This window comes from Ananas comosus, linkage group 24 (genome assembly GCF_001540865.1).
Source record: "Ananas comosus cultivar F153 linkage group 24, ASM154086v1, whole genome shotgun sequence".
In the NCBI taxonomy this organism is placed as follows: Eukaryota; Viridiplantae; Streptophyta; class Magnoliopsida; order Poales; family Bromeliaceae; genus Ananas; species Ananas comosus.
The window spans coordinates 1,809,997-1,824,565 of NC_033644.1; the positions used below are offsets into that span (position 1 = coordinate 1,809,997).

The window sequence follows — 14,569 nt, forward strand, 5'->3', positions numbered from 1 at the left end:
TCGGGTTTACTCCAACCCGTGATGCAAAACTCCGGAGCACATCGCTCGAGGGGGAGCGACCGCCCTCGAGCACGGAACTCATAACAAGTATGATCGAATCCTTAACTCAAAGGATTGTATGTTCAATCTTGACTTTACACTAACTCTAGTGTTCTTTACATCACTTTATGTTGCTACTCTAGCAATCATTGTTCTTTACCTTTCTTTGCTTTTGCTAACTCTAGCATTCATGTTCTTTACATTTCTTTGCTTTTGCTAACTCTAGCATTCATGTTCTTTACATTTCCTTTACTTTTGGCTATCTTTAGCATTCACGTTCTCTACGTCCCATTTTGCTTTCACTTTAGTCATGATCATTATTCTTTACATCACATTGATTCTTTGCCTCACACTAGCTCTAGTGTCACTTTACTTTATATTATCAAATGCCACTCTATCTATGTCTCATTGTGTCACTCGGTTCTTTCGCCTCACCTTGGTTCTCACACTTTCTCTCATGCATACATATATAGGGTTTTTGACATTCATAAGGTTCTCAACCATCACATTATGCAAGTTGTGCTCACAATCATGCAACATCACATCTTTATCATTACTTTACCCTAAAATGCATGCAACAATATATATACATATGCTCAATTGAATGACACATTAGGCATAGAGGGAACTTCAACAAGTTTGAAAAGCACCACCCACCTCGTAGGTTCTCAAAGGTGCTCCGATGATTTTCTCATGATTCTTAGACCCTTCGTTCTTTACCTGCGGCAAAACGAAGCCCTATTAGGCCATTTTGCCCACAACTCTCTATAGACTTTTCGTAACGTCAATCCGAGCGCACCAACGCGTCGGAAATACCCCCAATTAGGTTTCTAGAGGGTCAATTGCACTTTAGAAACATCATGAGCAAAAGCCCCAATTTGGTGCCCTAGCTCCAATACTCATGTCAAACCTAGGGTTTGATCTCATTGGGAAGCAAAAGTAGCTTCATTATACTCTAAAGAGTCCATCTAAACCATTCTTAGCTTTACTAAAACCCTATTTTGGGTTTCACCATGAGAGGAGGTTGAAGCTTGCATCTCAAGCTTCACCATGGTTTTGATCTCTAAAGAAGCAAAAAGAAAGCTTCAAAGACCCTAGAGATTATATAAAAATCATTTTTACACTAATCCAAACCCTAGTTTGGAATTTAACATGAGAAGGGGCAAAGCTTACCTCTAAGCTTGCTCCTTTCTTGCACTAGAGAGGAAGAAGATGAAGTTGCTTCACTCCAATAGCTTCTTCTCCACTTTCTTCTTCTTCTTTTCCTTCCTTTCCTTGTCTTCTTCTTCTCCTTCTTTGTCTTCTAGAGAAAGAAAGAGAGATGAGAGTGTGAAAGGGAGTGAAATGAGAGAATAGCCCTCATATCCCTCATACTATACTCTATAGGTTGCAAAATTGCGGCTAAACCCCTCAACTTTCGCTTTAATACACTGCCCGGACTGGGCAGATTTCGTGCTCGGGGACCAGTCTCCCCGACTTGGGACCGGTCCCAAACAGCTCTCCCTGCAGCTGCGCAGGGCTTTCCGCGATGCATCCGGTCTCTCCTTGGGGGACCGGTCTCTCGGGGACCGGTCTCTCCCCGCAGGGACCGGTTCCCAAGAGCTACCCTTCTGGAACTTAGCCAAATTTTTGGCTGTCTCATTTCTTGCGCGTTCGAGGACCGGTCTCTCCCACCGGGGACCGGTCTCTCCAGCAGGGACCGGTCCCCGAGAGCCCAAAAACTGCAGTTTGCAGATTTTGATTCTTAGCTCTCGAAAACCTTCCACAACTCGCTTTTACTCGTTTTAACACCTTCGGACTTTCCGAAGTGTACCATCCTCGCACTTTGGTCAATTTGACTAAAGTTCGATATTTTTTTTCCGAATTTTTGGTATATTATATTATATATACCTGTACATACACCAATGGTACAAATGAATTACAATGCAGTTCTGACTTCATTAGACAGTAAAAGATTGTTAAGATAAACATGTTATGCAAAAAGGACTGCTCCATGTAAATTTGTACATGAAGTGACAATATAGGAGTCAATTTTGAGCAAAACCTGTACATATACCATTAATAATTACAAAGTTAAGCAATTTACAGATTTGAGCACTTTACATATAACTGTACATACACAAATGGTATACAATGCAGGAGTGAAAATGCAAGAATGAAATTGAGCAAAACCTGTACATATACCATTATTAATTACAAAGTTGAGCAATTTACAAATTTGAGCACTTTACATGTACCATTGTTACCCTATAATTGAGCATAAAGTAAAAGGGCTTATGTAAATAACAAAAAACTTTATATTAGAATATTATATTACTTAACTATTTTGGAAAGAAACATAAAAATGTTATCTTTTTGAAAGACAATAAATACGCACCACACACAAACAGCTCCTTAAGTAATTACAATGTAGTTGCAACTTCATTAGGCAGCACAAGGTTAGATCCGTATGAACGGTCTGGGGCCGGGTTACAGCACGATACGAATATAATAGCACACATATCGGGCCGGCTTGCCCCGAGCCTCCGGACTATGCTGGGTCGCTCTTCTGTGGCCTGATGGTCAGACACAACACGGCCTGAAACGAGCCTAGGCGTGCCGAGCCCACTTGGGCTGTGCCAGCCAGGCCAGCACGGCCCGAACCCTTGGGCCTTAGGGAATGAGCTCCACTACTACAGATACAGGATTTAGTGGCGACAAATGTCGCCACCATAGCCAAAATTGTCGCCACGAAAAACGTTTTGGCGGCGACAATTCGTCGCCGCATGCCGCCGCCTAAAACCCCGTCGGTAAAACTATTTGGTGGCGACAAATTGTCGCCGCTAAAAGTTAGATAATTAGCGGCGACATGCTGTCGCCGCTAAAAGTTAGATAATTAGTGGCGGCATGTTATCGTCGTGAAAACCCTAAACCGGGACCGAAGTATTTGGTGGCAACAATTTGTCGCGGCGAAAAGTTAGATAATTAGTGGCGGCGTGCTGGTGCCATGAAAACCCTAAATAGTTTTATGGTGGCGACAATAATTTGCTAAAAAATAACCTATAATTATAAAAAAATTTTATTCTTAAATTTTAACCTTTAAAAGAAAAGCCAATCAGAGATGGAGTGTTCAACAGCCAGGTTTTTGCAAATAATGAATTTCTTACCTTTCTCTAAGTTCCAAAATAAATACTCGTTTCAAGAGACGATATGGAATGTTCTCAGATGATAAAGTTTAGTGCATTAAGTCTGCTCATTCTACTGCTTCCTAAATGAAAGAGGATTGCAAAGCACCTGGCTCCATATTACAAAAATTTTTGTAGGACAAACCATGCACCACGGCCCAAGGGAAAAAGCATTACTTTGAAACTAACAAACACCTCACAATTTCCCAAAAATGCATCTAAAATGCAAACATACATTACGGAACCAAAAGCTCATACAGAATTGATCTATAAAATCATATTACAAGAACACCTTCTGACTTTGCAAGAATATTAATTCATAATACTTTGACAAGTCAACAAGCGCATAAAGAATTAGTTGGCATCTATGAGATTATTAGCAGCTAATGTAAAATAGCAAAATAGGCATTAATATTATAAATTAAGCTTTTGCAGAATTTTCTACAATACAATCTTCGAAATAATTAAGCAAAGTGGACAGTCCATTATATTTATGGCACTACTTCCTGCAGCCAATGACGCATAAAAAGGGAGTTTAGTTATTTAGTTGAGCCAATCCAAACATTTAATACACATCAAGTTAAATGAACTGAATTTTCATCAAGGACATACTCTGTAACTTCTTGTTCCAAAGCTCCTGAACCTTCATCAGTTGATCTTCTACTTTGTTCTAGAATAATAAAGCAAAGGCCTTTGAAATTTTTGAAAGAATGCCTGAATGAAAAAGAAATCACTTAACAAATGCCATTTGAGATTTCAGGGAAGTCCACGCTACCTTGCATATCCAAGATATCGCTGAAAGTTTCTGCAGACCCTCCTCCAATGTCATAACTGAAGTTTGCTGCAAGACAGTGCAGGCATCCCAGAATCCACCTTCTTGTTCTATGGATGATAGCAGGATATCCAATTCTTTTGCCATATCATTAACCTGATCAGGCCAAATGTAATAGTTATTTCCATATCGTTGATGAGAAAACATCTCGCCTACTAAGCAAAAAGAAAAACAAGTATGGACTATTTTTTACCCAAATTCCATCAGAATAGTTGAAATTTTGCACCTTCAAAGTTCAAGCCTCAAGAGCAATAACAAGTAGAGTTGAAAGAGTGTCAGGAATCAGGATATGGGGCTTATCGGAGAGAGCACACAGGATATCTATTAACATAAGTACACATTAGTCTATAGAAAGGTAAGGAGAGAAAGAGCATGTGGTCTATCTGGTAACACAGAGTAAGCGCAGCAAGTTTAATCACTTTTATGATCCATAAAACCAAAATCTTCTAAACATGAAGTATTATTTCAGTCAACATATATCCTCACTTATCAAAGCCAAACTGGAAAATGGTATATATTACATGATCTGTTACTAACTATTTAGGAAGGTTAAAAGAAGAGCCAATCAGAGAAGCCAGGCCATATTAAAAACATTAACATAAATAAACCTTAATTAAAATCAACTCATAATCTATAAGTTTGCACAAAATCTTCATAAGAGAAACCACTTCTGGTGGTCCTGAAGCTATAGCCATCAGAGTACCAAAATGTTCGTCATAACAACATCTTTCGACAAGTTCGAAAACTGAAAACAGCATAACAAGGAACTAATAAGTGTTGGTTAAATATGCGAAGTCAACAACTGATATACTGCTTACTTTTCCCAATTTTCTATCTTCTACTATGTCCAGTGCTACATATTTCACATTCAACCTATGCATAAATAAACTCTATAAATTCTTAATGCACTGCCAAAATTAAAACAAATTTAGGTTCTTGAACCCACCTCATTTTGATTTCCACAATATACCAACCATAGTTTCCTCTTTAAATGTTTCCATTCATCTTGCACTTGCTTACATGTTAAAACAAATCTCAATCCCTCTCCATGTGGTATGTTTTCAAATGACTCATCTAAACTCTTCTTTAACAACTAAACCTTTTTACACTCTTTTCTACTTACAGTATCAGACAATACTTTTAGCATCTTAACTAGAAGAGAAGGACATATCAGGATTACTTGAAAAATTTAACTACTAGTTTACCAGTAAGTGAAGAATTAAAAAGCTGAACAAAAAGGCCCTTTACCTAACTCATCAGAGTTTTTCAAAGTACTTGCTTGCAACACATCAGTTGGTTCACTTGATGGCTTACTTCCCAAATGTATACCCTTCTCTACATAGCAAAGCATGCAAAATTGCATCAGCTACAGTTTCTATGCTTTCTTTCCAAGTTTAAATATTTTCAAAAGCAGAAGATAGTAACTATTACTACCAGCACAGGGAGTTATTGGAGCAAAGAGATCATTGGAGTACAAAACAAAAGGCAACAACAAGAGCTAATTCAATTCTGAGAAGGATCACACTTGCGTCAGATAGATAACAACCTAGGGATCAAAAGCTAGGACATCTCAAATATCAAAAACGTATGAAATTATGAAAATGCATATTGGTAAATCCTAAAAGCAGTATTATACATATGAAATTATGAAAATGCATATTGGTAAATCCTAAAAGCTAGGACATCTCAAATATCAAAAACATCACTATAAAGAAACAAGTTACAAAGCAAGGCCTCAACTTGCTAGTCTCTCCTAGAAAATTAATGACAATGAAGTTAGTACCCAGATACTATGATGTCTAGAGAAATACACCATGTATACCTCTGTAGCACACAGATTTGTATATATCTCCGATGCATAAAGGCTGCACATTTGAGGATTGGCTTTGTCATTATCAATATCTACAATGCCCATGATAGCTGAATCCCCTGCATCATTAGAAACCTATCTTTTAGCTGCAAACCCAATTGCATTTCACATAAAAATTTACAACAAACAAGGAAATGCACCACTAGGATTTAACTTAAATTCCCCTTCACCGCGAGTTAAAGCACCTTAACCAGCTTCAAAAGTTGCCCCAAATCACAGTTATAAGGTGTGTACAAGCACCCAAAACTACATTATTACACTTATGTAATCACATAATTGAGGTTAAAATCTCACTTATTTAGATAGAACTCTCCTGACATAAGCTGGGTACAAAGAACCCGAAATCACACTCAACTCTACCATTAAAGCATCAAGCTACTAGGTAGTTAGGTTAATTACCTTAGCAAACCTCCACCCAGCTACCTGCTGTGTTAGAGCTGCGAAACACTTCCCAAACACCTTCTTCACCCTTCTACAATAGCTCCAAGGTCTCCCAAGACAGCTAGCATCAAAGAAGGAGAAGAAAAAATAGGCTAAAACCCTTAATTCTAGTTAGAGAGAGAAAAACCTAGAGAGAGAGAGAGTGGGAGAGGTGCCAAACCCTTCCCCTGAGCTCCAGTAACTCTCAGGTAACTTCAGGAGTCGAGCTGGCCCCTGTGGAGATAAGATCAACAGCCAAAAGACCAAAGTCTCCCTGCTGCCACGCAGCAGTTTACATTTGGTACCTGATGTTTCCTGCTACACAATAACATACGCCTATACAGCTAAGACCTAACTTGCAACATATCACTTTGATTAAAAAATTGAATGAATGGCGTCATGAAGGCATGAGCATCTAGCAGTCTATCTTAATTTTTACTACTTATCTCTGTATTTCAAATTGAGGTGCTTTACAGCTTTGGCACATGCACAACATATGTATCTCAATCGGCACCCCTCAAGAGCATTATTGCATGGTGGCCCTAAGCCACCAGCACACTATTGTCTCCTTTAAGACTTAATCTTGCAACTTCTCTTCTCAAGAATTTGCAAGAAACACCTTTATGTTCCAAATTTTTTTAGTTATTTCATTATTTAATAGCAGGCCTAACTTAAAGTTAAACTTGAACAAGATCAGAAGATTTCGTGAACTCAAAATTTCCATTGCTGACCTATGTATTCTCACTACTTATATACAAAAGCCATCAACAAATTTTGGCAACCTTCATGAAAGTGCAAACTATACATTCTATTCTTGGAAATTTTTTTTCTTTCCACCAATCCTATAAATTTTCGTATAAAATTTGTGTCGACAATTCTAGCCTTAATTCTACCCAAAAAAAACCGTGGAATTCAACAAAAAATAGAATAAAAATGGGAGAACATGATAGAGAGTTTTGGTTTAAAATAATTTAATCAATAGACAAATGAATGGCAGATCTTCTTCAATTAATGAGCAAGAAAGAAAGCACAAAGCTGCATTTTTGTTGAAAATTGAACATCATCGAACCAATGTATGACATTGCAAATGGCCAGTAGACAGAAAAACTAAATTAGTAAAAAGAGTCACTTTATGAGAGTTGCCATGTCCAGTAGACAGGAAAAGAAAAAATGAAATGCTATCTGACAACTTTTTCAAGGGGTAAAAGCAGAACTACAAGAAGAGGTGATTAATCACACTTATACCAAAAAAAAAAGCAGTACATATAAAAAGAAATCGCCATAATTTATTGGGTGAAGTTAACAATCACATTACATGCTAAAAATACCTTTGAGTGCAAGAATAGATGCCAAAAGCTTCACTGTGTCTCCTGAGAACATCGGCGGAGACTCCTACGAAGGACGACAACTCGTTAAACTCCTCATTTGCGCCGCCCCCTTCGTGAACGACATGCCATAATTCCCCCCTTAGGTAATGTAAAGGTAATGTAACGTCACTATATATTATTAGTCAACTATTACATTATTTCTGCATTGATTATAAATTAATATTTAGTCAACTAAATTATGTTACAGAATTTGATTGTAATAATTTTAAAATTTAAGCTAAAGATTAAAACAAATTAAAATTTGCCACGGACTTTAAAGTTTGAAGACCAAATGCACAATTTATGTACCATTATTTTTAAGGCCAAACCATGGCATCTCGAGCATCAGAATTATGAGGTCGGAGATTTGAATCCCTGTTTCAGTAAAGTACGAGAATCGCTAACTGATTCAAAAATCAACGACGCCAAGCAAAATCAAAACTTCAAAAACATGCATAGTGGTCCCGAAACAACCCACATTGTTCAGATCAATTCCGCACTTCCTTTTTTTTTTAAAAAACACTAATTTATTTAAGTTAAAGAAGCCAAAGAAAAAAAAAACTCTTAACACAGGAATTTCATCAAACAGGTACCATGCGTGTATGAGGCGCGCCCCAAACGCCACTGCTCAGCACCCATATATCTCCTTGAGCTTCGCCACGGCCGATTCGTCGAGCGAGTACTACAAAAAACAAAAGCAGGCACAAAAGAAGTAAAAAAAAAAAAAGGTTGGGGGAAAGAGATTAGGGTTCGCGTGTAGGTAGGGTTTTGGGGGGGGGGGGGAGGACGGGGACCTTGTTGAGGACCCAGGTGGAGTGGGCGTAGGCGCGGCGGAGGAGGTCGGAGAGGGAGGTGGAGGGATCGGCGTCGCGGTAGTTGACGAAGTTCTCGCGCGCGTACTTGGCGTAGTACGCGCGCGTCTCCGGGGGCAGGCGCCGCACGAGGCGCCGCACGAGATCCCGGCCTTGAGCCGGAGCGAGGCGGAGGCGGAGCCCCCATCTTCGTTGGCGAAGCGAGACCTACGAGGGCGGAGAACGCCGTCGTCCTCCGCGGCGCCGATGGATTTGGCGGAGTTGACGACGGGGTTTCGAGGATGGCGCGGGTGGAGGCGAGGATTAGAGGCCTCCATCGTCGCTCGACCAAGGCTAGAGAGCGAAAAAATTTCGGGGTTTCGATTGGAAATTAGGGTTTTAGCACGATGAAGAGGGAAAGAGAGGATGATGAGAGCGTACGAAGAGAGAGAGAGAGAGAGAGAGAGAGGGTGGGCGGAGAGGAGGAGGCGAAAGAGAGAAATTGAGAGGGAGATGAAAGAAGATAACTTTCTGATCCAAAAAGGCGGAGGGAATTAAGGGCGGGATGTCTGGAAATACTCCGCGCGACATTTATTAAATATTGGCGGCGACCTATATTTGTCGCCACTATTGTTTATGTATTGGCGGCGACATTTATTTATCGCCACCATTATTTATATATTAGCGGCGATATTTATTTGTCGCCACCATTGTTTGTGTATTGGCGGCAACATTTATTTATCGCCACCATTGTTTGTGTATTGGCGGCGACATTTATATGTCGCCACCATTATTTGTGTATTGGCGGCGACATTTTTATGTCGCCACCATATTTTCTACATTCGTGGCGACAACTGTTGTCGCCACGAAAAAGTTGCCGCCAAATTTGCTTTTTCTTGTAGTGCTCCCATAGAGGAGGACTCTCCTTCCAAGATCTAACCTTAACCTCGGGAGGAGAGAAAATCCTATTTCATTTTTTTTAAAAAAAATAATGCAAATTTATTTATTTTTTACAAAAATTAAATATTTACTATATTATAATTATTTTTATAAATTTTTAATGATTTAATCAAATATTTATTTAAATAAAAGTATTTATTATTTATGTTTTTAAATTTTATACTAATTTTTTAAAAAAAATTAAAAAATAAATACTTTAAGAGGCATGCCCGAAACACGGCCCGGCACGACCCGTGCCTTCTCAGTCGGCGGCTAGGCAGTTCAGGCCCGGCATGGCCCGACCCGAAATTGAAATCAGGCCCGACCGGCCCCTAGCCCATTTCTGCCCGGCTAATGTGGGCCGAGTCGGGCCAGCACGACTATCACGCCCCGGGGTCCCTTTTGGATTTAAAAACGCAGCGAAAGTACTAAAATTTTTTTTAAAAAAAAAAACCTAACCCCAGGGTATGCCAGATCCGCCACAAATACAGGAAATTCACTGTTCACACGGACAGAGTCTCCCCTGTATTTGCATGGCGTCGCACAAGTACAACAAGTAAACCGGATACAATCACAACTAAATGAATATAGAGATAACTATACATTCATACATTCACCATTCATATCACAGATTACATTCAATGTCTAAACATAAATCCACAGAAACCTTTTGAAAACTGTTCCCTACACGGAAACTTTTATCGTTTAAAAACGCTACCACGAGGGGTAGAAAATTTTTTATTTACGAAAACCATGAATCCTTTTTATTACATCATAAAGCCAACTGAAATCTCAGATATTCAAATAATATAACAAAACTGAACGAGGATAATTGTCTAAGTTATTTATTTAAGGAAGCAGGGTAAAGAAATAACCGACACGGGACGGAGCTCTATCGTATGCTAGACACGCTCCTCACCAGTTGTCCTACTCTGACCTGCGACGTCACCTGTAATGGGAGCGAGGGGTGAGAACATGTAAACATGTCTCCCCTCCCAGTGGGTACCGCAAGCCGAAGAGGGCGAGGGGTACTCACTAGTCACGGAGAACAACAAAGGTATAGATAGAGGTAATATAGTAGCCATGATAAACAAGTAACGAGATGTATATATGTATAAAACACTGCAGCTACTGTATGCATGCGTCAACCGAACGACAGTCTAAAAATACCCAATCTGAAAACTGCCCTATTGGTCCGCAGACCTCAGGCCCATACCGACTGCCACTCTACCTGTGTATGACCCAGTCCTGACCGCTGGGCTCACATGCTGCATATAACCCAGTCCTGACCGCTGGGCTCACGGGCAGGCGCATCAAACCACTTTTTCGAAAAAGAACACCCTCTTGCGGTGGATCAGACTACTGGTGTTCGTGAAATGCGTACGAGTCTCGGGCGATCAATGCTGATATGCTCAATAGCTAACCGTCGGCAACCAGCCGACAATCCTGCCCCTCAGGGCACACCGACCATATAGGTCATCAAGTATCCAACCGACCAAGTAGGTCACGATAATACTGGAGTAAACCGACCGAACAGGTCACAATATGGAATATGAGAACCGACCAACCAGGTCACAGATATCACATGCAGATATATCTACTCTACTCCTACTCATGATGCTAAACATGGAAACAACTGAGTAGAGTAATACAGGAACAACATGGGTGCAAGGCTCAATATATGTACTACGCAATATAAACAACAAGGGTGAAGGGAACGTCACCGAGCGTGCACCACTGTACCGACTTCGGGTCGAAATACCCACCTGTACAAATATGAAACTGGTCTCTCGATTGCGAAGTCAGAGCAACTGAACCTACGAAGGGTCCACCGGGTTAGTATCTAACCCAAGAATACCAATTGCTAACAAACCCCCCTAATGAAACCACAGGGAATCAATTTCCCAAAACCGATTGCCGAACACGCCGGAAGTCCCGAAAACTGCACCGGAACTCCGCCGGAATCCACGAACTGTCCCGGAAAGCACCGACTCGTGTTACGAGTCACCCGCTGCCACAAAACACCATTATTCATGGTTCTTGGCAGCAAACACATCGCCTCTAATCGAAACGATTGTCGTCGGATAATCGTTCCGATCCGGGTTCCCGAAAGTGTCAATTTCTACACCGAAACCCACCGTCGCCCACCCGTCGTTTCTGAACCCTCGAAACGACATGGTGACCAGCCAACAAGGCTCAGCGACACAACAAATGCTCATGAGGCACCATCGGAAAAATTCCGAACAAAAACTGCGTTCCGTCGGCGGATTTCGCCGAAAAACGCTTCCGGAAATCAACAATTGATTTCCGGATGGGCTTGGGGCCTTGGACGATCAGTCCAGAGGTTACCCCCAGCGCCCACATGCTGCCTACAGCAGCCACAACCAACAAAATTGCATAAAGGCCCTCCCAGATACATAAAATCACATTATTTTATGTGATTCCGGGGCTTTTATGGTTCGTCTATACCAACCAGAGGTCAATCGGCCAAGCCGAGGCACCTACTGACAGGTTTCGACGTGCCGGAGGCCGTGCTCACCTTTCGGAGCACTTTCGACCACTGAAGCACGCACACGAGTGACACAAAGATCAGCGGAACAGCGCGCACAGCACTTAAATAGCGTCGAATACACAAACCAGGGCATGTATGACCCTAACAGAGGTTAGCACAGTGTTCAAAACGAAACCACGATGATCGTGCTCACCTCTACAGTCATCGGGGTGCCTTCGGATCACCGAAAAGGTGATCGAAATCCCTAACAGTGTGCTACAGTATTAAAAATAACCATACCTGGAACTAGGGTTGGTCGACGGCGGCCGGGCGGCGGGCAATCCGGCCGGGGACGGGTGCAGCCGGTCGAAGGGATCCGTGGCAGGTGCTGGCCGGCGGCGGGCGGCAACCAGTCGCGCGGCGCAGGAGATCAATTCCGCCAATAGCTCTCGGGTTCAAGGGCTCCCGGCGGCGAGGCGGCGGCCAGAGGAGCTCGAGGCGACGGCGATCCGTCGACGGTGGCCGAGGGAAAGGCGATGCGCCCCGCAGCAGGCGGCGGCGACGCACGGTCGGCGTGGGGACTCGGCCTCGGCCCGCACCAACCCAGGGCGGCCACAAAGTGCACAAGCGGCGGCCAGCGGTCCACGAGGATGGCCGGGATAGTAAGCGGGAGGTCGCCGGAGGTGCGAGGAGGGCGGCGCGGCCGGCGGGGAGCGGCAGTGGCGCGCGGAGGCAGAGATCACCCAGACTCGGCCTGGGTGACTGTAGTTAGCCGTAGGGAGCTGGGGTGGCTCCGGCGGTGCATGGGGACGGCGGAGGCCGGCGGGGATGGCGCCGGGGATGGGCCTCGGCCGGAGGGGAACACTTCCAGGGGTTGAGACAGCCTTTCATCCTCCTTCGGCAGAGAGGGAGGAGAAGGTGGCCGAGAGGGTTAGAGAGGGAGGTGGTGCTTGGTTTTTCGGCGGCCGGAGTAGCACGCCGGCGGTCGGGACGCGTGCACGGCAGGGCAGAGCTCAGCTGGGGCGGCTAGGGTTAGCTGGAAGGACTAAGGTAGCAAAAAGGTCAAGGAAACCCTAGCTACCATATTTATACTAAAATGTCTTTTTGCCAAAAACCCCTCCAAAGCATATTATTTACAGTCCAGCCCCTGCCAACGTGTGTAACCTGCGCGTACGTACCCCAACAATCGAAATAACGCGAAACAACGCATAAAATATTGGACCTTTCGTGATTTTTTTCCGTTTTTACCAATTTAACCCCTCAGCGAACATTCGTAATTGCCGAAGATCCGTTGGTCGGATATCCAAATGGATTGCGCCAGTGCGTTCAGCATGACTGGGGCATCAAATAGCATTTCGCTTCATCTAATTTGGTCGCCGATCTGTGATGAAGTCAACCCTCATTACATTCCACTATGTAACCCTATTCATTTGTATATGTAAATCCAATCAAACCCCTTTTTCTCGAAAACTGTGCATCAGAACCCAAATCTGTCAGTGCCATTGGGTCCAGAATAGTTGAGCCGTCGAAAATGAGCTATTGGATCGCTATGTTCGGAGTCCAATACGCACCAAAAGCCTTCTCTACTCATTGGCTTCTCCGGAAAACCGGAGTTACTATTCACTTTAAGTGATTGGTACCGGTCTCGTAACTTCTCCATCCTAACTCATTTTCTCCTGAAATTTGACGAGTGCTTAAGTAATTACATTACACACAAAACATCGTCAACAAAGGGTTTAATTATATTTTAAAAATCTCGGATATTACAACAACCCACATTACACCCCTACGTAGCACCTTTAGTCCAAAAGAAATGCGTTTTATATTTATTTTTTTAAAAAAAAAAGTTATACTATATATAAGTTTTGTTTGAGAGTGCAAAAAAATCTACGTCTCATGCGCTATATTCAACTTGGGAGTTTTCAGCCTACTAAAAATTTTAGCTGAAAATTTTTCAATATTACTTTGTTAGGAATGATTTTGATTTGCTGACACGTATTAATTTTATTCCTATCTAATAATTCGTGGATAAAAATTAAAGTGATACGTGATAAAAAATTAATGCTCCTTAACTATACATTATTGTAGAGTTTTATTTCGAATCGCTCGCTCTGCTCGCTCTGTTTTGAAAGTGATGGCTGGAACTAGGGTAGGATATTGGGCGACGAGTCCTCTGCTCCACCGGGGCTGAGCCACACCGTATTAGAGCTCAAAAAGAGAGTTACCAGCTGTACTATAGGGCTTAGGGAGGATAAGATAGGTTGGCGATGGGGCAGCAACGGTGAATTCTCAGTTAATTCGGCCTATTGAATGATGAATGACCGCGGGACGAGGGACGGACGTGGTAACTCGACTTGGAGGCTCCGAATACCACTCACAATCGAAGTATTTTGCTGGCTAGTCCTTAAAAAAAGGGCACTTACTGCGGACAATCTCAGTAAGAGGAGATGGTCTGGAGATACAGTCTGTGTCTTGTGTAGGGCATGTGACGAGTCGGTAGACCACCTGTTCACCCAATGCGTTTGTATCAAGTTTATCATGGTTATGGGACTCGAGGATGTTCAGGCAGGGAAGTTGGGGGAAGATGTACGTGTGGTTTGGGATAGGTGGAAGGAGGTATGATGGACAAAGTTGGAAGAACGGACCTACTGAATTG

The 14,569-nt window shown here is 42.4% G+C and overlaps 1 protein-coding gene across 1 annotated transcript; it reads right to left on the reverse strand.

The window, feature by feature from the left end:
* LOC109728511 (LYR motif-containing protein At3g19508-like) lies at nucleotides 3,566–9,074 on the reverse strand. Its single transcript, XM_020258924.1, has 11 exons — nucleotides 9,012–9,074; nucleotides 8,487–8,711; nucleotides 8,286–8,374; nucleotides 7,654–7,791; nucleotides 6,507–6,640; nucleotides 6,305–6,407; nucleotides 5,858–5,964; nucleotides 5,284–5,370; nucleotides 4,262–4,356; nucleotides 3,979–4,131; nucleotides 3,566–3,873 (listed from the first exon to the last, which is right to left on the reverse strand). Exons 1-3 carry the CDS (start codon nucleotides 9,072–9,074, stop codon nucleotides 8,321–8,323), a joined length of 342 nt encoding a protein of 113 aa, XP_020114513.1. The 3' UTR covers nucleotides 3,566–3,873; nucleotides 3,979–4,131; nucleotides 4,262–4,356; nucleotides 5,284–5,370; nucleotides 5,858–5,964; nucleotides 6,305–6,407; nucleotides 6,507–6,640; nucleotides 7,654–7,791; nucleotides 8,286–8,320.